This window comes from Rhinoderma darwinii, chromosome 8, assembly GCF_050947455.1.
Source record: "Rhinoderma darwinii isolate aRhiDar2 chromosome 8, aRhiDar2.hap1, whole genome shotgun sequence".
NCBI classification, from domain to species: domain Eukaryota; kingdom Metazoa; phylum Chordata; class Amphibia; order Anura; family Rhinodermatidae; genus Rhinoderma; species Rhinoderma darwinii.
In genome coordinates, this window is record NC_134694.1 from 88664228 (window position 1) to 88688482 (window position 24255).

Below are 24255 nucleotides of genomic sequence, written 5' to 3' on the forward strand. Positions count from 1 at the left end.
TCTTTGATAATGCACCATTAGTCAATAAAGACAGACAAATAAAGCAAGATAGCGGAAATCTTGTGTGTTCTTGGCTATCATTTCAAAGTTTAATTTTAAGGAGTAGAGAAGGGCTGCGGCTGCTATTAAATATGGTATAATCCAGTTCTACGATGCAAAAATACATGGGTTTGTCCTTTATATTTTAACTTTTTGACAATTTCTGTTCACTTCCATGAGTATTGTATAACATTCCTGTTATTAATCAATACATAGAATCGCCAAGCAAACCATAGTTGGAATAATTACAATGATTTTTGAAAGCACACCATTGGATTATTGTTATGATCGTACAGCCATGCAATTATATCAATTTTGTGGATTTATCCAACGTTAAAAGAGAGCGGCATATTTACAACTTACAGTTGAGAGAACAAGGGCAAGAAATCATTGTTACTTACTAACAGGCCCAAGGTTTTGTCATTTTTAGTGGCAGAAATTACATTTAGCTAAGCCAAGAATAAGCTCTTTGTTTATAAGCTGTCTCCTTCAACAGAGTTGCACAATGTACCATTTGGGAAACAGCCAAACATAGGCTCTCTCTATTCAACCTCCACACTGAAAACAAGAGGATACTATTGTGCTGGGAACATAGCAAGAGGACTTATCCAGCACTTTTTAAACACTTGCCTATTTGTTCTGTTCCCTCGTACACAGTTTAACTCATTATCAAGAAATAAAACAACCATCAGTACAGACTAAAGTTAGTTAGCTCTCTGCTAAGAGTTATGGTGAGTAATGATTTCAAGTGCATTTTTTGTAGTGGTTTACTATACTGCACCTGATCTCGACTATGAAAATAGTATGTTTTGTCTATTACATTACAGGTATCTAATTCACTGGTGTAAACTTGTATTGGTATTCTTGAAATATTACATTGGTTTTCTACATGATATAATAGAGCATTTAGATCTGGGGCCATAAGGGTATACTTACACAGAGTGGCTAATAGTGCGAGAAAGAGCAGCAAAATCCCATGCACATGAATATATATATATATATATATATATATATATATATATATATATATGTATATATATATATATATATATATATATATACATAGAAATATATATATATATATATATATATATATATGTATATATATATATATATATATATATACATATAAATATATATATGGTTTTTTGGTTTATATATATATATATATATATATGTATGTGTGTATATATATATACACGTGTGTGTATGTATATATATATATATATATATATATATATATATTGTAAGTGTACATCCACCTTTAATTTTACAATTGTCATAGAAATTGATTTACATAAATAATAAACCCTGCAAATTCATTTTCCACGTGTCTTGGAACTGGGTTCACCCTGTTTAGTAGACACGAGCTGCATTAACAATTGTACAGACTTTAGAACCTAAATCTCCCAGTGTTTATAAAAGAGGGCATACCTGTTCCCTCTTATATAGTTAGCTTCCAATGTGAATAGATGTACTGTTTCCATTTCTCCCATAGACTTACCCCCTGACTCTATAAATATCCTTTCAATAGCAGTTGACCACTTAAGAGGAAACGAGGACAAGGGTCCCCCATTCTAGCAACTAGTGGGGTTCTCTGCATTCAGACCACCACTGTAGACCACCAACAAGGATAGGTGGTAAATAGTTTTTTTTGTGGGAAAACTCTTATTCTCTAGGATGGGATGTAGTACTCATGAGAGCAGTATTGTCCTGACTGTTGGTCGGCTCATATTTTTATCACGTATAAAGTTTCAGCTATTCCCATGAAGCCATGTGTGGGGTTATAAACTGATTTTAAAAAAATTACAATTTATGCATAATTTATTAATAAATTAATGAATAAATGATAGTAAAGAATAAGAATCATTCTAATCTGATCAATCAGGCTTACCTTGTATGGCTCCCCAAACAGATTAAATCCAGAGGCAAAAAGGTCTTCATCCTGCTGAACTTCTTGATTTCTTCGTTCCCATTCTTTTCTTTTGAGGGCATTTCGGTCTTGTTCATAGTGACTGGTAAAGACAGCAGAGAAAAAAAAATATGAAGCATTCTTTACTTTGAAAAGATCAGGCCTGCAGAATACTATTGGTAACATGTCACTCATATTGTATGCCCTGACACAGCACTGTCAACCCTTATTATACTGGCAAATCGTATTTATTTATGTACTGCAAATACTTAACCCAATGTTTGTTAGCAGTCAAATGAAATAATGCATGTATAGTGGAAAGCTGTTCTGCTGTTATTTACCATCGTTTTCGGAATAAAAAATGCACTGAATGAGAGATAACAACTAAGTTTAGATGGAGAAGGAATAAATAAAGATGATTTCTGAATAATGCAAAGAGGTCACTACATTGTTATACTCACGGTTAGAAACCCACACACTTGTCACACTTGCTCACTCTATATGGAAATCACTCACCGTCATTAGAATAAGCTATTTGTTACTCTCACAAGCGCCATTGATGACTGTTACACTTGGTTTACCTCTCACACATGCACAATTTGCCAATCACACAGTAATACATAGACTAATTGGTATTATACTCAAACAAATCACATAACATGCATATAACAATAGCTGAAGAGTCTGAAGAAAAAGCTACCGCGGCACAATTGGGTGGGAGTCTTAAGTGGAAGAAATACAATCAGATCAAAGTTGTCAATTGTGGATAGCCCGATAGTGGTAGGCATCGGGGGAAAGAAGTATCGGGCGTGTCGGATTTCAATATGTAATTATCTATTTAACTAATCCTTTTCATACTCATAACATTTCATAACTATCTATCTATCTATCTATCTATCTATCTATCTATCTATCTATCTATCTATCTATCTATCTATCTATCTATCTATCTATCTATCTATCTATCTATCTATCTATCTGTCTGTCTGTCTATCTATCTATCTATCTATCTATCTATCTATCTATCTATCTATCCGTTCGTCCGTCCATCTGACTATCTATCTATCTATCTATCTATCTATCTATCTATCTATCTATCTATCTATCTATCTATCTATCTATCTATCTATCTATCTACCTATCTATCTATCTATCTATCTATCTCATGCATCTAATCTATCTATCTATCTATCTATCTATCTATCTATCTATCTATCTATCTATCTATCTATCTATCTATCTATCTATCTATCTATCTATCTATCTATCTATCTATCTATCTATCATCTATCTATCTATCTATCATCTATCTATCTATTCGTCCGTCCATCTGACTATCTATCTATCTATCATCTATCTATCTATCTATCTATCTATCTATCTATCTATCTATCTATCTATCTATCTATCTATCTATCTGTTCGTCCATCTGACTATCTATCTATCTATCTATCTATCTATCTATCTGTTCGTCCATCTGACTATCTATCTATCTATCTATCTATCTATCTATCTATCTATCTATCTATCTATCTATCTATCTATCTATCTATCTATCTATCTGTTCGTCAGTCCATCTGACTATCTATCATCTATCTATCTATCTATCTATCTATCTATCTATCTATCTATCTATCTATCATCTATCTGTCTATCTATCTATCTATCTATCTATCTATCTATCTATCTATCTATCTATCTATCTATCTATCTATCATCTATCTATCTATCTATCTATCTATCTATCTATCTATCTATCTATCATCTATCTGTCTGTCTGTCTATCTATCTGTCTATCTCTCCATCTTTTATCATTTTTGTTTTGAAGGGGCAACAAGGTCATTAAACAGGTATTTTACAACATATATTACATTACTACAATCTGGTAAATAAATATATAACTAAACAAACACTGATAAATATTCTCCCTTTATCAAATATCTCCCTTTTACTTCTACTGAACGAATTAGGGAAAAAAAAGACTAAAACCTAGACCACAGGGATTGCACTATCCTTGTTTAGAGATATGTTGTCTCTAATTCAATGAGACAATATTCTAGAAGACAGTCCAGGCTGCCAAATGTCACTTATCCCCTACTCACTGCACTCCCCAAGCCTGACAGACCATGACTTTTATTTCACATTTGACAAGCAGCAAGATACACAGGTAGACACTGTGTCTCAGCAATATCTCTACATGTACCAGAGGATACTGTATGTATAGTAACATATGATGCTGTTTACGCACAGATGTAGAGGAATTAAATTTGTAATTTAAGTAATTTAAATGCTAGGTAAAGCTGTTATAATGCATCATGACATCACGATGAGCTATGCCATAGGACAAACTAAGGCTCAATTCACACTGAACATAGTATACTGTTGGCGCATATGCCATATATGTTGACATGCTTATTGGTACCTGCCTATAGGCAAACATCTGATATACTATATTTTTGGCTGGGATATATGGGGATCCCGCAGCCCCAACTGTATTGAATAGTTTAGTTTATTGCACTTTTTATTACAGACGTATAAAAAAACATACAGCGCAGTATACTTTTTTAAGGCAGTCTATGACAGACGTATGCAACTATATAGGCATTAAGCTGAATACGTCTGTCTATATGTTCAGCGGTACCTTTTCAAACAATTCAGTCGAACATTAACTCAACATTTTACATTTTGCACATTTTGCCTTAGTTCTGCTACATCCTCGACATGTACATTTTCTATCCCAAATATACAGTATATATAGCTACATGCATAAGATATATTTTTTATTTTACAATTGTAGCAGAGCTGAATTTGTCATTTACGTCACTTCTTTGAGCATCTCGATGAATAACAGATATGTAAACGACTTATTATATAACAACAAACATCTGCATTTGACAAATTTAGCTCTGCTACATCTGTACTTTTTTAATGCTCCATATAATAAGCACCTCAGGCATCCCTGTCTCTTGTAATATATTTATTTCATTGGTAAATTAATATTTCACTTGCCTCTATGGCGGCAAATACTGTGGAAGTCAAGGGCTGTAAACAAACGCTCTCAGAGCCAAAATGCTCCCTCTCGCTGTTTATCTTTTTTTTTGTTCGTGACACTTTTTTTTCTTTTTATAAAGAACAGTTAATACTCAGATCGTGAGCGATAATATATTTAATCTCCATAGAGCTCCACTGCTGTTGGAAGATAACCAGTGTGGAATACATGACTATTCCCTTCAAGCTCAGCATGGCGTGCTCCTGAAATCTTCACATGGAGAGATATAATGAGGAATGAACTGTTCGTTGCTGAGTCTTTAGCTGTGTATAAAGTCACTGATTTCTGACTGAAACCACAATTACTAATTTGAAGCACCAGCTAATTAAAACCACAGCTATGTATTTAGCCTCTTGTTATACCTACTGCAGTTTATAATTATGAGGACCTCTTTATCTACTCAATTAAAGTTCTTATGAATCAGAAAACCTGTATTTGATCCTGTAAATGTACTGAGCAGTGGGAATTAATGTAATGTAACATTTAATGGCTTAGGTGCCTGTGCCTCGTAACTGCTACTGCTTTGCATTGTGTGCATATTTACATTACTTACAAAGCATCCCGCACCTTATTAGACTATTAGATTCCTTTATATGTACTATTAGGTCTCATGTACTGAACCTTGTGCTTTGAAGATGTGTAGAGGCAAACAGAGTCACTAATATTAGGTCAATGCACATATCATATGCACAGACCCTGTATTATGCCACAAAGGGTGTGCACGGTCCGTGATTACGGCACGGACGGCCGCAGAGCGTCATCCGCGGGTCATCCACAAATCATGGACTGCAAATGAGCCCGGACTGCAAATGTGGCCCGCATAATGACTTGTCCTATTTTTATGCGATCCGGGCTCCCGGCTTATGCACAGACCGTGGAAACCATGGTCGTGTGCATGGGCCCATAGAAATGAAAGGGTCCACAATTCATCCGCATTTTTGCGGATGAATTGCGGACGCAAAAACACGTTCGTGTGCATGAGGCTTTAGGCTGGGTTCCCACAGTTCAGATTTGCGGCATATTTTGCATGCATTTTTTAAGTCAAAACCAGAAATGGCTTCAGGAGAGCAGACCTATAAGGCCCTTCTTTATATATTTTTTCTGTTTAGGTTCTGTTCCTGGTTTTAGCTTAAAAATTACATGCAAAAACTGCAGCAAATCTTCACTGTGTGAACCCAGCCTTAGAACAAACTTTTATATCAAATTGGACATCCTCAGAGATACCTGTGTATAGGCAGGGCCGGCCTTAGGGGTGAGCGACCAGTGCCATTGAACAGGGCACATCGCTCCAGCAGGTAGAAGGGGGCGCTGCGCAGGCTCCCTTCCCCTATTTGTTTCAGAAGCGCCCAGGCCCATCGACTCAGCAGTCGCCTTTCCGCCCGGGCGCTTCTTAACTCAGTAGCGTCGCTACCGCTGTAGCGGCCGTAGCGGCTGCTAGCGGCGACACTGGACATGAGGACGCCCGTGCTGCCCATTAAAATGGGGCCCCTCCATTGTCGGCGGAGCTGCTTGCAGCCACTACGGCTGCTACAGAGGTAGCGACGACCCTATAGCAGAGCAGGGAGGTATCTCCCTGCTCTGCTAACTATTAGCGCCACTGTAGCTCCCTGAAGGAGCGGAATCCCCGTGTGGCCGGGGATTCCGTTCCTGGACGGAGCGCTTGATGTCAGGAGCTTCTGCTGTAGTGGAATCCCTGATGGTGTGACCGGGGATTCCACTCCAGGAGAAGCCAGTGACATCACTGTCCATAAATGGACACAGACGACATGGGTTTCACCTGGAGTGGAATCCACGGTCACAGCGCCGGCAATGTTGTGGATGGGGATTTCGCTTCAGGATTATCTATCTATCTATCTATCTATCCTCAATCTATTGTTTATTATTTAAATACTTTATGGTAATGTAAGTCTTATATCTATTGGTACAACAATGCACTGGTAAAAAAACAACAACACTTAGCTGTAAATTGTATACAATGTTATTAAATCATACTAATCTAACATCTAATGATACATTAATATACAGATGTATCCACCCTCCCTTACCTTTTCTTGAATTTGGTTAAGGACTATAATTTCTCATGAAACAAATTCAATACAATATCGCCACATTCTAGCAAAACCTTTGACGGGCTGCAATTCTCATCCACTGGGTGGCCACAAATAGACACATATAGCATAGACATCTCGTGACAGAGTATCACAAAATCATGTTTTTTTTCAAAACTGGTCATCAAATGTCACATGTATCAGAATATGTTGAGATATGAAGAAATGTAAGAAAGGACACATCTGTTATTATACCTAAAAACATAATGAAATTTTATTTACCTTTTTTGGGACTAAGGACCAGAAATTATTTGTTATGACATTTATTAACCATTTATTCGTTGTAAAAAATGTTTAGGAAATCCTTTACCAATCAATATTTAAAAAAAAACATTTCTTGACATATCCACGGCAATTACATGCAATTTTACATGCACGGGGTTAAGGCTTTCAACACTTTGTAAAAATAAAAAAAAACATCTTAAAAACTAGTTTTTTATGGTGTTTTTTACTAACAGTGTGTTTTACTACCTGCATTTTTTGAGGTGGTGTTTTTTACATTGCAAATCATCTGATTCAATAAACATGTGATGCAGATTCTTTGCAGCACATGCTTTTTTCTGAAAAAAACACCACCAAAAAACGCCATAAGAAACGCAATACACATTGACATTTATGTTTATTTGAAGAGGATACAAGAGGGGAAAAAAAACTATGGATGTCTACGGGACAAAAACTTTAAAGTCATGAAAAAACCACCAAAGCCAAGCTTGCTTGATTTTGGAAAAATTCCACTGAGCCCAAAAATTCAAAAACAAGGTCACCTAAAAAAAAAAATGTTCGTAGGGTATCTTATATTTGGCCATTGACTTCAAGATAACATCTGGCAGCAGCATTTTTTGCCATTAAAATGGCATTAAAAAACATCAGGAAAACTCCACCAAAAAGGCGGCATTTTTTTTTATGCCATTTTACTATGTGTTTTTAGAAAAACATAAAAAGTAGACAAAATTTCTCCAAAACATAGCCAGAGGCGCAAACATTGGTACTTTTGAGATAATTGTTCAAGCTGTCCTGGGTAATACTTCATCATCAGCGGATCCCCTGATGAATTCATATCTTGTAGTCATATGTAATACATAGATCTCCAGTATTTTACAATAACAACAAGAAAAGTCGCACGGAAGAACTTTATTTACTTGAATTTTTTTACAAATAAAAGGAAAAAATATTATTTTAGCCAATTACATCTAATAAAAGATGGAATATCTAGTAGCCAACACATCCGATTAGCTGATATATTAAAAAGAACTGAAATTCCCCAATTAAAAATGAGTATTGAATTCAATTATACAGCTGACACAAGTGCCACTTTGTCACATGACACTTGCTAACGCCTCTGGAGTACTTGTTCTCTGGCTCGGAGCATCTCCACCAAGTAAATCAGCAAATTAAATTGTCACTTGTCAATTGTTGGTTTTCATCAAATAAAGTGTTCTGTCGTACTGTACATCTATCATATGTTGTGGAATCTCGAGGCACTGAGACACATTGTAATAGAAGTAGCACCCAAAGTGAACAGATTGCTATTGCGCCATATAGTCTGATGCCCCACTGAAGTGACAATTACTACAACTGTGTTAGAAAAAAAACTGTTTTTTTAAAACGGACAGGGTTGCAGAGAGGTGCGTCATGAGACCGCTTTGCGTCTTCTCTGGTTCTAAGGATTCTTTCTGTTTCTGAGTAATTCATAGGCTTCAGTAATTGATCAAAAACGGACTGCATCCACCACATATTTATGAGACAAGTGCACTATAAAACTGCACAAAATGCATTTATCTTATTGCACAAAGCTTATATCTATAATGTCTAAACACCACATAAAGAAAAGTGGACTTGGAAAGTGCTTTTAAATCAATAGGAAATGTTGCTTATATGGAACAAAGTCATTTGTACATATAATTCAACCATATTGATTACACGTGTAATAAGAAAAACTGAGCGCTGTTGGAAATCAGTAATCGCTGTGTGTAGCCCATATGTACAGTACTACATTTCTATATTCAAAAAAGATTAGAGATTTTTATTATACTATTATATTGTGGATATTTAATAATAATATGTTATGGTAATTTCTTGCATTATACCTCCCACATATCATCTAGTTAATTACCAATACTTTCATTAGTTTAAGTTTTATCTTAATAATAGTGCGGTACAGGGTGCCACTAAGTCTATTTTATTGGGCTTTAATGAATCCACTAAACAATTTATAACAGTTAATCTGATTAAACACATCTTTATCAAGAGCTTCATATTAAAAAGTGAATCGGTTTGTTTAGGACATCGAAAGTTAAAGGGGTTGTGCAGAAATACAAAAATATGGCTACTTTCTTCCAAAAACAACATCAAGCTTATCCACAGGTGTTGTGTGGTATTGGTGTTCAGCCCTATTTACTTTAATAGAAAAAAAAATCCTCTAATCCTGTACAACCCCTTTAATGATGATTATGGGCACCCATACATTTACTCCAAAATGCTCATTGATAATGGTATATGTTGTGTACATAGAGGGGGTTATCTAGCAAAAATCAAACAAATACAACCTCCCCAAAACTAGTGCTGTCTTATGCCCCCATTTCCAAAGAGGAGAGTTCTGCACTTGGTCACCATTCCCACTTTTCATCACTTTTAGTACATAAGGGCACACTTATCCTATGACCAGTTCCCTTCTTGCTGCCATTCAAGTGGCTGTGGAAAATAGTAACCTTATTAAACGGGGATCTGTTGTAATCTATAGGGAAACCTGGCAGTAAGTGTTAAATATCCCTACAATTCCGCCACAGGGAAAGTAAAGGGGAACTAAACGTTCAACAAACTTCTGACAAGTCATAGTGACATGTCAGAAGTTTTGATTGGTAGGGGTCCAAGCTCTGAGACCCCCACCAATCACTAAAACGAAGTGGCAGATGCGCTTGGTTGAGCGCTCAGCCGCTTGGTTTCTGTTTTGCTTTTTCAGGAAATTGATGTAGCGGTGTACAGACTCAATAGAAAGTCTATGGGCCCGTACACGGCTACATCAGCTTTCCGTAAAACGGCAAACAGAAACAAAGCGGCTGAGCGCTCACACGAGTGCTTCTGCCGCTTCGTTTTAGTTATTGGTGGGGGTCTCAGTGCTCGGACCTCCACCAATCAAAACTTCTGACATGTCACTATGACATGTCAGAAGTTTGTTGAACGTTTAGTTACCCTTTAGGCATTACACAGTGCATATTCAAATGAATGGGTTATCCATGTAATGCAAGACAAGATTGGACAGGCCCTCAAGAGTGAAAGACGCTCTGTGTTGTGACCAATAGATGAGGATCCTGGAGAGAAGACCACCATGTATTAACTCAGAACTCCCTAATAGGGTGTACGAAACTGGGAGTTCTAAACTAGTCAACCCCTTTAAGGTTTACAAAAGCCTTGGGACCTTTCTCAACTTCTACACTTCCATGGGTACTATAGCGGGTGCAGCGCCTACATCTACTGTCCTCTAAGATATGTATGCCCATTCTTCAAGCTATTTGAAGTTAAAAGGATAAGGTTATGCTAACATGAATTTGTAAAAGCATACTCTTTACAAGCAAAAATATATAGTATAATTTCCATTATCTTTTCTTTCATTAGCCTTTTCTAGACTTCTAGACTAATTTAGATGAACCTGACAATCACAGTTTTCTAAGCTGTTGTAGTGTCTTCACTTGACTTATATTCTAAAAAAAACTTTTAATGGCCCACTCAAAAATTCAACAAATCACCTGCAGAATATTAAGGAAACCTTCAAAATATGACCTATTGGGGGGTACATGAGTCCAATGATTAAAGCGCACCAATTGTTGAGTTAACTACAGTATATAAGAAGTAGTGTTACAATTGCAATATTTTTATGACAGTTTTTGAAGTATTGTAAATATTTTCTTTTACATTTTTTTATATATTCCCATATACCTTTTCCAAATTTGTATTTGTACACTGACCTCTTATAAATAAAAAATATTAGTTATTACTATTGCATTTTACCCATTGTCCTGAAGACTCATTAGCAGGATGTAGGCTGCCATTTATCCTACCCTATATTATATCACTGGACTGCAGATTACTAGCTGTTGTAAAGCATAAGGGGCTGCATAAATTACAGAAAGACAAGTGCTGGTTTTGCTTATAGTAACCAATTAATTCAGATTTTCAATTTTCCAGTTCGAAAATACAATGAGTAGTCTGAATGGTTGTACTATTCAACATATAGGAAGCATACAAATGTTCATTGAGCTAACTATCATTGTCTCAGGCAAAGTTATTAAAAAAAATGTTGGATGTATGTATATGATTGAATTATTTTAAATACACCCAGCCACATTGCCTTTGGCACTCTCAACCATGAAGACGAAACTCACGCCCCTGGCAATAAGAATCTCTTAACTACCGACTCTATGTAAGTATATTTCAATAAAGCCTCTTTTCTTACAGTTCTAAAAATAAGTCAACCAACGACTTCTCACTATGCCAAAAACACGAGATTAAATTATCTGCACAGTACAGTCCCTTAGAGACCTATGTGCAATTTATAAACGTTATTTAACATGTACTGTGACCTCAGGAATGTACATCTGATGTTCAGTCAAATATGACCATGTGACGTGAACAAAAATGCTGCAGAATTATTTTAGCCACAGAATAAAAATTCACATATTTTATATTCATCTAGAACAATTTTGATGAACTGGAAAAAAAAAAGAACCTCATACACGGCCACTCAATAACACACAATTGAATGATTCATACCAAGACCGTATGGGAAGAAATAGGTCTAGAAGATAAGATGATAAGAACGGGAGGGGGGGGGGGAGGTAAATGAGACACATATCTAAATAAGACATTTTTAGTTTTGTGTAGCATTGGATAATGTTGCTTCATGTGTTTAGTTATCATTTTGCTTATTCAGTCAGGCCACATATTTTGAAAATGGAAGGAACCATGACTACAAGATCAGACTACACAGGGTCTGTTCCTAATCTGTTATCTTGGAGACTCATAAGTCTGCCTAGGAGCTGCACACACAAAACAATAGGACTATAAGGCTATTTTCAGAGTTGCTTAATTTTGTTTTCTTTTTGCAGTTTAGAGCAATAAAACAAAAGGTGCACATACCCTCTAAGCAGTTTATCATTATATTGGGATAGGTTCACTTTAAAGTGAAGCTCTATCTTTAATCATATTAGGACAATAGTAATTATGATGTCACTTATTTTTCCATTTGTTTAACTATGTGCAATGTATAAGAAATGTTGTTGATATATGGAAACAGCCAACAAGTAGGCTAATGGCAGTTTTTGAATGTTCCAATTTCTGTATTATTATGTATGTCTATTTTTATTTTTTACTTCGAGTGCACAATTATTTAATGTGCTGTGGGTATGACGGTCTTAATAGCCCCTATAGATCTGTCACTAATGCACACATATCCAGGACATTTTGGTCCACTTTTGACTAACATTGGTGCAATAATCGGCAAGTGTAAAAATCTAATTTCTTTGTAATATATCTTTATAATATGGTTTGCTTTTCTCGATTGATATTTAGAAATAGTCAACAAGTAGTTACTCTTAACAGTTTACTGCATAGAAAAAAAACAGTAGCCACCACAAATATTTTTCTGTTGATGGATCTTATTATAAAGGCTTTATTGTTTTTCTAATTGTCGATTATGTAGTTTAATATATATTCATTAACACATACAAAAACATTGATCAGGCCTACAGGGGGTACATTTGTCCATAAGCTAGCTAGACCGACAAGAGGTCATCCTTATATATAGAGACCCAAAACAATAATTCTAGATTCATCAACAGCAGCTTGTTGATGTTTTTTTTTTTTTTTTATGTAGAAGGAAATTGTTCTATGTTACATAGTGTAAACTGAATAGACAATGTTGGTCAAAGGTCAAGTCTTATTTTAAGGGTATTTTTTGGAAATAAAACGGTTGTTCAGTCAAGTAGGATGGGTTGACCAGAGCAAAAAGATTGCAACACTATATTAACTGGAAAATAAAATTCATATAGACATTCATATATTTATACAAAATCATTTAGATGAAATGGGAAACCTGGCCACTGAGTAAAATACAATTCAAATGATTAAATCCAGGACCTTATGGGACAGAATGGGCCTAGAAGATAAGCTGATGAGAATAGAGGATGAATGAGATGCGGTTTCAAATAAAACATTTATTGTTTTGCGTATCATAGGGTAATGTTGCTTCGTGTGATTAGTTCTCTGTTTTCCCTATAAAAAAATGATATGAAATAAAGCGTTTATGCAGTAATGCTTTATTGATGTCAGGCAGGGGAGCATGAAAATCTCTATGAGGATAGGTAATTGATGTGTAAATCAGTGCTGAATCACTCTGTAATAGAAATGGTCCCTATGAAATTAAGCTTTAGATACCCCACTAAGAGAGCAAAGCCATCAGTGGGGAGAATAAATAAAGATCACGCTTATTTATTTATTTATTTAAAAAAACCAAATGATAATAACTAACAATTTACACAATTTTCTCTTTCAATTCTCGAATGCTGTCAGAAATATTTACAAGCCTCTGTTAGATCCCAACATTCACTTATTTAACCTGCAATGAGTCGCTTGTCGTTCTTTTTTTTTTTTCTTTTTTTTTTATTAAAATGCTTAGGGACATTATTATAGATGTTAAGGAAGTGCATGAAAAGAATGTATTCATCTTCTGAAAGCAGACACATGTAAATGACATCAATGATTGTAATTTGGTTAACAATGTGTTTTCAAGGTGCATTTAAATCACTATTATAATCCCCTTGTCATGTCGCATTTGTCGTACGAGGAGCAGGAAGATAATGACTGAAAAATGCAGCATGACAAGGATAAAAAGGGAGACGATTCTGGCATAACTGTGCATCAAATTAAAACAAAGATAGACACCATTTTTGTTCTAATGGCCCTCAAGCAGTCATAAACAGCATAAAGTAAACAGCTCGGGGAGGACGGATTATGAAAAAGTGACGGTAAGATGATCATAACACTGATCTAGATGGCGCCAGGGTTAGCTGTTCACTAAACGGTCTGCAATGAAGAATTATATATAAGTAATAAAAGCTAACCTGCTTCATTTCATATATATAGTATATAGAACTGTATAAAATTTTAGAATTGACCAGTGTAGGCTCAAAATTTTAAATTAAGGATCTTTGCTATATACTTAACTACTGTACTTCTGATATCTGACATGATATCATTAAAGATTCACACGCTGTATCATTCCTATGTTGGTCACAACAGTGTGCACGAAGGGTCAAAAGGAGTGGAAGGAGTAGCACATGACTGACGGTGAGGGAAAAAAGTGCAATCCATAAGGTAAGAATATTGCAAGGTTTGTTATTTTTCAATTTTAAACAAAAAAAAATGTAATCACAGAAAACCCTGCAAAATATAGTTATTGCTTGTAGGCAGATCTGTATATAGTACCTGGGTTTGAGAGCGTAGCGCAGGTTGTATGTCATTTTTGTATGACTCCCAACCCCATGGCAAAAAATTTCCAATATGACATGGTCCTGAATTCTGAGACGTGTACCCGAACCTGTCCCTGTGGTCTTTTCTCCAAATTTTTGCCTCCACATATTGAATCATGATACAGTAGCTACATTCAAGTAGCTGGTGGTTGGATGCTCACATTTCCAGTAAGATTAGGAGCAAAGCAATGGACCATTGGAGGACAATAGAGAAGAAAGAGATCTCTATGGTCCTTCTCGGGGACCATTGAGAAGATAAGTATTGTGCCAGTCACATAGCAGAACAGCTACAACAGCACTGGTACAACTATACTGGCCAGGATTTGCCATACAATGTGCTAGTCCAAGCAGTGTCCATGGATGTCTTATAACACCGTTTCTTCACATTTCAATTGTATAAATGATGTGTGAGGTCCATAATGATCCCTGCCTACACCAAAAATGAAATAATAAAATATAGTTAGTTTACAGTATGAATTCTAATCCAGCAAAATTCAAAATGGAAGGACTGGTCACCTCACCCTTACAAAGCTATCTTCGGCCATGTTGGCATCTATTCTACATGCGTTATATGAATATATTAAAAATCAAAGCAAAATAAATGTCATAAATTCCTCCAACAATTATTATTGCAGACTAGAGTGCTGGCCTCATAAATTTGCTAATTACTGCAATTCAACAAAAAACTATTGAATTAGAAGTTGAATACAATTATTAAAGATTTCATTCATCAGGCTCCAAAAGGAGCAAACACAAACCTGTAAGTCTAGAACTCGTATTGATTAAAATACAAGCAGCCAAACCATTAGAGTACAACGTGGGGTTAAGTAAATATATTTAAATTAAGATCCCTTGCCAAGATCATTTTGTATACTTCATAAGAAATCGGAAATATCCATATTGATTTTAAAGTCCTTGAATAAATGTCCGGAGGCTAATATTAAAGACATCCATGTTTAGCTTGACATGAAGACTCTTGACTAGGTCATGATAATGCAAATGATTTTCATATTCGGTTTAGGGTTAAATCTATCGAAAATCTATTTACCTAATGCTTTTCATATTCATCATAACATTTCATAATTATCTATCATCTATCTATCTATCTATCTATCTATCTATCTATCTATCTATCTATCTATCTATCTATCTATCTATCTATCTATCTATCTATCTATCTATCTATCTAATATCTATCTATCTAATATCTATCTATCTATCTATCTATCTATCTATCTATCTATCTATCTATCTATCTATCTATCTATCTATCTATCTATCTATCTATCTATCTATCTATCTATCTATCTATCATCTATCTATCTATCTATCTATCTATCTATCTATCTATCTATCTATCTATCTATCTATCTATCATCTATCTATCTATCTAATATCTATCTCATTTATCAGTTATTCACTACATTAACTATTATTTTATCATGCTAATCTTACATTTATTTAATATCATGAACAAATCTATCTGCACCTGGTACCCATATATCCATATACATAAGCCATCATAAAGTCTTTATCTTTTATCGAGGAAAGTTTCATCATAATCTCTGTGAACTATGCTCCATCTGTATAGATCAGACTTTTTCCCCCTGACATTATCAGCTTTAATGATAACTATATTCAATGCAGTGCACATAAACTCTTTGCAAGATTATAACAATGTCGGAATCCTATTAGCAGCACCTTCTGTCTCAATAAGACATAATATACATTTTACAATGCCCCGCTAATGGTCTTCGAAGCTTCCACATTTGATCCTTTGACAAGATACAATATCACACACAGAAAAGAGAACAAAGGAAGACTTGTCACTTGTGGTCTCTGAAAAAGCTTACGGCTTTGATTTTTCTAACATGTTTCTGTACATTGCATTCCAATGCTTACAATTTTTGTGTTAACGTTAAATCGGCCAATTTCTAAATTTATTATATATTTATAGTAATAAATATAAAACGTGTTTCATCTTGCTCAACGTCATCTGAACATTCTTCAAATTTATATTTGGTTTCTTTACTGGTGATTAATGTCCAATTTCTAAAAGAAAAGAAAAATCCAATACATAAGCCATTAGTGGTGGATTAGATGTTGGCCCTTTTCCAAAATAACCTTTCCTTTTATTTAAGGACAAACTCTTCACATCTGTAGTAAATTGTGTGTCATGTGACTTACCATTACAGTATTGCATTACTTTATACAGAACAGTTTATTCTTGGCAACCATTGTAAAATACATACCGTTAAGATATATGAAACATTATTTAAAAGGCAAGATCAATGAGGGGTGAAGGGGCAGCAAGGGATTTTTCTGGTAAGTGATATACTTCAGTACATACAGTTCTGTTTTATTTTGCCTCATAAAAATGGGAATTTGACTTTATAGGTGATATGTCAGTAGAGGAATCTAATGTAATATTAGGTACAAAATAGAAATCTACTAAGTGGTTCATTATCATTGGTGATCAGCGCCAGACATGTGACACTGATATTTGGACCTAAACTTGTTTTAAGTCAAATTAATTAAATCGCAGATCTATTTCCCAGCCTCTTCTAATATAAGCTAGTCTTTATTTATTTCTAGGAAATATTAGTAGGGAACATCACCCATTGTCTTGTATTTAGTCCTTACACTTGCTTAAAAGGGCCGTGACATCTAGACAACCACTTCTCAGAATGAAACTGCTCCTCATCAGGGTAAATGTAAATCCATTTGAATGGGTGAGTGCTCTTTGCAGAAGTTCTCTGCTCATAGAGCTGGGTGCCAAGCGAGGAACCCCCTTTATTACATCCACATATCCTAATATGGTAATATGGAAACTGGTTATCCAACCGAGACAAGCCATTTAAGAGCACGAACCCCTCTTGCTGATGAGGACAATATTATAGTTCTTGGATAGGGGATCCACATCAATTTCCCCTGCCCATATTTGTTTCAGTCTTCCAAACAGATCTTTATTTTTACTTTTTGGTTCAGGCATATGGACTTACCACACTATTCTAACTCAAACTTTATCCTCATAGATATAATTTGACAGAGATGAAAAATAAAATGAATTTGAGGGTTTCATTGGCGTATATATGAATCCCTCAAATTTATTTTGTTTCTTGCACAATACGGACAGTGTGGGCAGATCCAGCATATCCATTTAGTTCACAGAACATACTGCTCTGATTTAGCCACAAGCATGGATAGCTTAATCTACAGTAGGTTTCTCTGAATCCTCACTGGGAACAAGACATGGGATGTGGCAAAGGTGTATGGTATATGACAACCAATACGTTGGCTCAGGGACTTTGGACTGGGGGTCTATATTCACCCTCATGGAACTTGCTCTGTTATTTTTCTTTTGATCGGCCCTCTCATTGATTTTTACTTCATTGTAAACTTCCTCTAATAATAAAAACGCAAGCGCCTAATTGGTTACAAGCCAACATATTTCTTCCATGTTTTAATTATTTTGGACATCAGTCAATGGTTGTAACTATTATCATGAAACGCAAAAAAAAGTCTAAAGAGTCTAAAGTGCAATTGAAGTGTTGCATGGAACAGACTTTCTTCTTCTTGCTTCAAACTTATACTGTAGGTGTTATACTCCATGTATCAAGTATTCCGGTGCATTACAGGCTCTTCAGAAACAGCTGTAATCACTGTGCAGCATGACAGGGAAACTTAAAGGACAATTGGTCTCTTGTGTCATTGATTTACAATGGATGTAACTCTGCAAACAATCAATATTACAGGGTGATATTTTTTTAAATCTCAAATGGGAAAGTGCTGATCCACTGCCAGTTTATTTCATCACTCGTAATGTTTAATGGTTGCTCAAATAATCACACCGTGTTACTCCAACACTTAAGATCACTGCCTGAGACAGCACCTCCCCCCCCCCCCCACTTAATTACAATGCAGGGAGTTCTGCCAAGGGTGAGTAAACTTAGACTTGAAACTATAGAGATGAACTGGAAAAAAATACGACAGTCAATCAGTTTTACTTAGTGGTGATATAGAATATGCTGGGTGCAGAAGAATTGACTATGCCGTCTTGATGGCGAGAGCTAAACAGGATGTTCCTTGGCAATACAAGGTAATTGGATGGCCTAAATATTTACCCATTATTGGATTAAATATACATAAATTGACACTATACATATACTTACTACAGAAATAATCCCTATATACAGTACTTTGAGTTTGGAGAAGCCTTGGGCTTCAATATTATGCCATTTACAGTGAAGTGCAGTAGTAGTTGTCCTTAGGTACCTCTAAGAATTCCTAAACTTTTATTTATTTCAATCTACAGTCTACCTAGGGAACACAGGCCCTAGATTATCCTAGCGTATAGCTTCATGATGCGGTGAAGAGACTTGATTTATCAAGTGTTTAATCTCACACAATCCCACAAGTGAAATGTTTAAATATGTTAGGAATTTATTATAATTATATAAAATTAAGTATTCACAGTTTGTTTTATTTTGCTTTAAACTCTACATTTGTATCTGTGGCAAATACGTAAGAAAGATAGGTGTAGTCTTAATATGCACCATGTAGAAATTACAAGAACATGATGAATCGGGTCTGTTGCAGTTTGAAGAAAAAATACAGCATCATTTAAAAGCCATGTGGTACTAAACTGTATAATGTGAATGGGCAAGAATAGTAGATGTGGATTTTCTGCACCACTTTTGTTTAAGGTGTAACCCTCCACAGGTATGAGGCCAACAGACGATGGTGTGAACCCACTGTGTTCTCAATAGATTTGTTATAGGGCTAATTCAGGTTTAAGGGATTACCAGGTGTTCACCTTTTAATCTCTGTACTGACATGTGGGCTTGGCTGATAGGAATCCCCAGGTCGCTACCGTCAGAGTATTTTCCATTGGCAAGAGCTGACGTGACAGTAAAAGTACCAAAATAGTAAGCAGGATATGTGGTCAATACTAGCAGAGGTCAGGGCAGGAGGTGGATGGTCACTCATGATAAGATGAGATGAAGGTTAAGGCAGGCAGAATTCGATAGTAATGGAAAACGTGCAAAAGGTGAGGACAGGCGACAGACAAGACGTGATCAAAAGAATTGTATTTGGCACACATTTGTAGTATTTAACGTAGATTTATTTCTTATTAGTATATGCCAGTGGCTACATGTGCAACGTTTTGGTCGTGAGACCTTCGTCGGGCACTGAGCCGTACTGCGGACTGATTTAGCGATTCTCTTAGCGCTGCAATAATAGGATATGGCGGCTCACCGCTCTCTATGGCGCCAGTAGGAGAGCAGCAGCGGGGACATCCAGTGGCCAGGTGGCCCAGAAGAACGATGCAGCATCGGCCCGGACAGTAAAAATGCTGGGAATAGGTAGGTATGAGTTGGGGGGAAGCGGCCATAGACATGGCCATGACTTCCACTTTGTAGCAAATACACAGGATAGAATAAATCCAAGGCACCGGAGATGCCCAAAAAACATAACGTTTAGTCATCTCATCAGGTGATATTTCAGCTGGACAGATTTTCAAGCCAAGATAAGAACTTGTTCTTGGCTTGGCTTGAAAAAGACCCTGTGTTCCCAAAAAATTGCCTGCCTTCGTTAAGATGAGATGAATAAGCGTTACGTTTTAAGGGAATCTCCAGTGCCTTGGATTTCTTTCATCTTGTTAATGGGCAAGAATTTCCATTTACTTTAAATTAAAATCATTATGCCACAATTTTTCTGCACAAAAAGCCGGAACAGAAAAAAAAACAGAAACCTGCAACACTTCATCATCATCATAAAATTAATATTTTGATGAGAATTCACTTAAAAATAATCGTAATTCATCACTAACTTTGCTCTAAGTAATAAATTCTCAGCAAAAAACACTTCTTATATCGGTTGGACTGGTCAAATTATCTCTGTCTACCTTACAATAAAAATCCCCCTAACATGGATGTTTCTATATACCATAGAAACAGTTCAGTAAACTTCATCATGGAGTCTGTAAACTAAAAACTCTGCTGATTTACAAAACTATACAACACCTTAAATTCCTTGGCACTACTAAGAGATTTTCATCAAGGATTTGATTTGAATGGCACTTTACATTTACCATTTGTGTCAGAGATTTCCAGGGACTTAAATCCCTGAGGGGTGCTGAAAATAATTGTAGATTACATACATTTATGTTACAAAATCAATTTTGGCTGGATTTTGCCTTTATAGATAACAAAAACAGAGGCAAAAAAGAAAAAAATATATATTTTGACAATAAATGCTTTGTTAAAATAGGATTAAGCTTTTCTCAACCGCCTACTGTATTTTGAAGGCGGGCAGTGCAGGTCCTGAGTACAGCGACGTCTTTTGGTGTCGCTGTAGAAAAGGCTTATGAGCGCACCAGTGAATGCTCATGCGCTGAGTAGGACCTGTACTAACATATCCTGTACTTAGAGCAGCCACCTGAATATGGTCGCGATCGGAGGAAACTCTAATGCCAGACGTTTAACCCTTTGATAGCCTTAGTCTGCGACCGTTGCATAATCAAAGGGGACTCCCCCCTTTCATCGTAGCCCAGGGTTTCCCTTTGACCCAATCGGAGACTAGCGGAACCCTTTGCAGTCAGCCCTGGGTACCTATACAGGACCACAGGGCAGTCTGTTCTGTAAGCCTGCTGTTAGGGCACACTAAGTGTTGCCCTACCAGCAGCCTATGCCGTAGTATAACAGTATAATGTATAGAATACAGAGTACATTATAAGTATATAGAGTATACAGAATATAGAGTACATTATAAGTATAGAATACTGTTGTTAGAAATGTATCCCTTCAATGGGCTTAAAAAAATTTAACAAGAAAAAATGAATAATAATAAAGAAATGTTCATAAAATGTAATTGTTTAGTATGAAATATATTTTATTGCCCATACATTACATGAAAACAAAAAAAATAACTCCATATATTATGTATCTACAAGACGTTAATAACCTGAAGAATTTATTTAACAGGTTATTTAGTGTGAAACATGAACAGTATAAAAAATAAACAAAAAAACAAAGTCGAAAATCACTTTTTCTTATATTTATTCCGCAAAAATAAATTACATAAAGGAGAGAAATGTATTTGTACCCCTAAACTGTGCAGGAAATGTTTTTCATTTTTTCCTCCATATAACAAGGCCTCATAGAGCCTTTTTCTTCACTTTCATTTCATGAAAAAAAAAAAAAAAGTTATGGCTGCTGAAAGGCAGAGAGGCAAAAACGAGAAAGACATGGTCATTAAAGCGTTAAACCATTGGTAAAAGCAATTGCTGTAAATGTATATTGTCCATACACTCATATTGTCAGTATTTCATAGCATAACAATGAGTTCACATACTATTGAGGTAAACCTGACCTTTTATCAGCATAGCTGAATTTAGATATCCAGCTCCGACAATGGATCTGCCAAAGCAGGTTTCAGCTTATTCAATGAAGTATAGCTGTTGACACAGGAACTGAGAGTGTCAACCTGCTTCTCTGCATGCAATTGTCCCTCTGTTCATCTCTAACGCATAATATTGTGCTTCAGTTAACATTAGGTAAGCTATAGAAAACATGAACATTACATTTTCCTATGCCTTTTCATATAGTTTGCAAGAAATAGGAACATTAAAAAAAAATAATGCTTTGCTTTTTTGGATAGTTACCTATAAACCTTTTCACCTTTAAATGATAATTAATAGTCAAAAATCTCGCTATTATTATAAGGAATTAGGAAAAATAAAAAATAATATAAAATAAATAAAAAAATGTGGAAAACTTTTGTGAAACAGTATAGCCCCACCCATCAACAATATCACGCTGTAAGCCCCCCCTTATGCAAATAAGCTCCATCTCAGACATCAAATGACATGGAAAGTCTCCACCTTTTTAGCAGCATATATGTAATTGCTTAAAGTGGTATTCAGACTATAGAAGCAGGGGCGCACCATCCATGAGGAGAGATTAATGATCTGTCCTGCCACTCAGCGCCGCTTGCATTGTTCAGCCGCAGCAGAATTGCTCAGAAGACAGCAGGTCTGCCTTGCAAGTGGACGGCACGGGAACAGGTTTAGGTGAGTATATAAAGTTGTTTTTTTCCGTTAAAAGTGTGAGGGCTATATGTGGAGCACTACCTACAAGGGGGCAGTATATGGAGTACTACCTACAGCGGGGACTGTATGTCGAGCACAACCTACATGGGGGGCTGTATGTGGAGCACTATCTACAGGGGGACTGTATGTGGAGCATTATCTACAGGAGGGGCTATATGTGGAGCATTATCTACAGGGGGGCTGTATGTGGGGGCTATATGTAGAGCACTATATACAGGAGGGGGCTGTATGTGGGGCATTATCTACAGGGGGCTGTATGTGGGAGCTATATGTGGTGCACTATCTACAAGAGGGGCTGTATGTGGAGGCTATATGTGGAGCATTGTCTACAGGGGGGCTGTATGTAGGGGCTATAAATGGAGCACTATCTATAGGGGGCTGTATGCGTGGGCTATATGTAGAGCACTATCTACAGGGGGTTGTATGTGGGGCACTATCTACAGGGGGATCTATGTAGGGCACTATCTACAAGGGGCACTATCTACAGGGGCTCTATGGGGGCAGTATCTACAGGAGTATTTATAGGGGTACTATGTATGTGGGGCATTGTCTACAGGGGGCTCTATGTGGGGCACTGTCTACAGGGGGCTCTATGTGGGGCACTGTCTACAGGGGACTCTATGTGGAGCACTGTCTACAGGGTCTTTATGTGGGGCCCTGTCTGCAGGGGGTCCTATGTGAGCCAATCTCTACAGGAGGCTCTATGTCGGTCACTGTCTACAGGGGGCCCATATGTGGGGCACTGTCTACAGGGGGATCTATGTGGAGCACTCTCTACAGGGGGCTCTATGTAGGGCACTGTCTACATGGGGCACTATATACAGGGGGCTCAATGGGCGTCACTATCTACAGTGGGCAGTGTGTGTTTGTGTGTGTGTTTGTGTGTGTGTGTATGTGTGTGTGTGTGTGTGTTTGTGTGTGTGTGTGTGTGTGTGTGTGTGTGTGTGTGTGTGTGTGTGTGTGTGTGGCTGCTAGTGAAGTAGAACAGCCAGGGGTGACAATCAAGATCTGGATGGCGCCATTTAAATTTTCGACTCAGGCAGCAGAAAAGCTAGAATCGGCCCTGTATAGAAGGTAATGGTATATTGCTTGGATATACCAAACAAATTTGATTTGTAAGCATCTTACCCACATCAATCCCAAAAATAGAGGGATTAAGATCCTTTCGGCTTTCTTGTGCACGGTGGGTTGACAGTTGGACTCACCTTACTTAGGCAGTAATGGCATAAACCATTGATATGCAATTAGTTCTAATGTTGGGAAATCCCTTTAAAGAGGACCGTCACTAGGTCATATAAGTTGAACTGGTTAACACACCTGAATAGCGCTGTCTCCCTGATTCCAGCGCTGTTTTTCACTTTTTGCTGGACCCCCTCATTTCAGAGATATGGCGCACTGTTGTGTTGTCTCCCTCTATGCTAATTTGCTGTTCTTATCCAATGGGGAGTGAACTGCTCTCAAGCTGCCTTAGCAAATAGGGAGCCAACACCACAGTGGAACATATCTCTGGA

General features: G+C 36.5%; 1 protein-coding gene across 1 annotated transcript in view; it reads right to left on the minus strand.

Moving 5' to 3' along the window:
• Positions 1–24255, minus strand: part of AFF2 (ALF transcription elongation factor 2) — a 413486-nt gene that overhangs the window by 279427 nt on the left and 109804 nt on the right. Inside the window, exon 2 of the mRNA XM_075835883.1 lies at positions 1934–2054. Coding sequence (XP_075691998.1) covers positions 1934–2054 — 121 coding nt within the window. The remainder of the gene's footprint in view (positions 1–1933; positions 2055–24255) is intronic.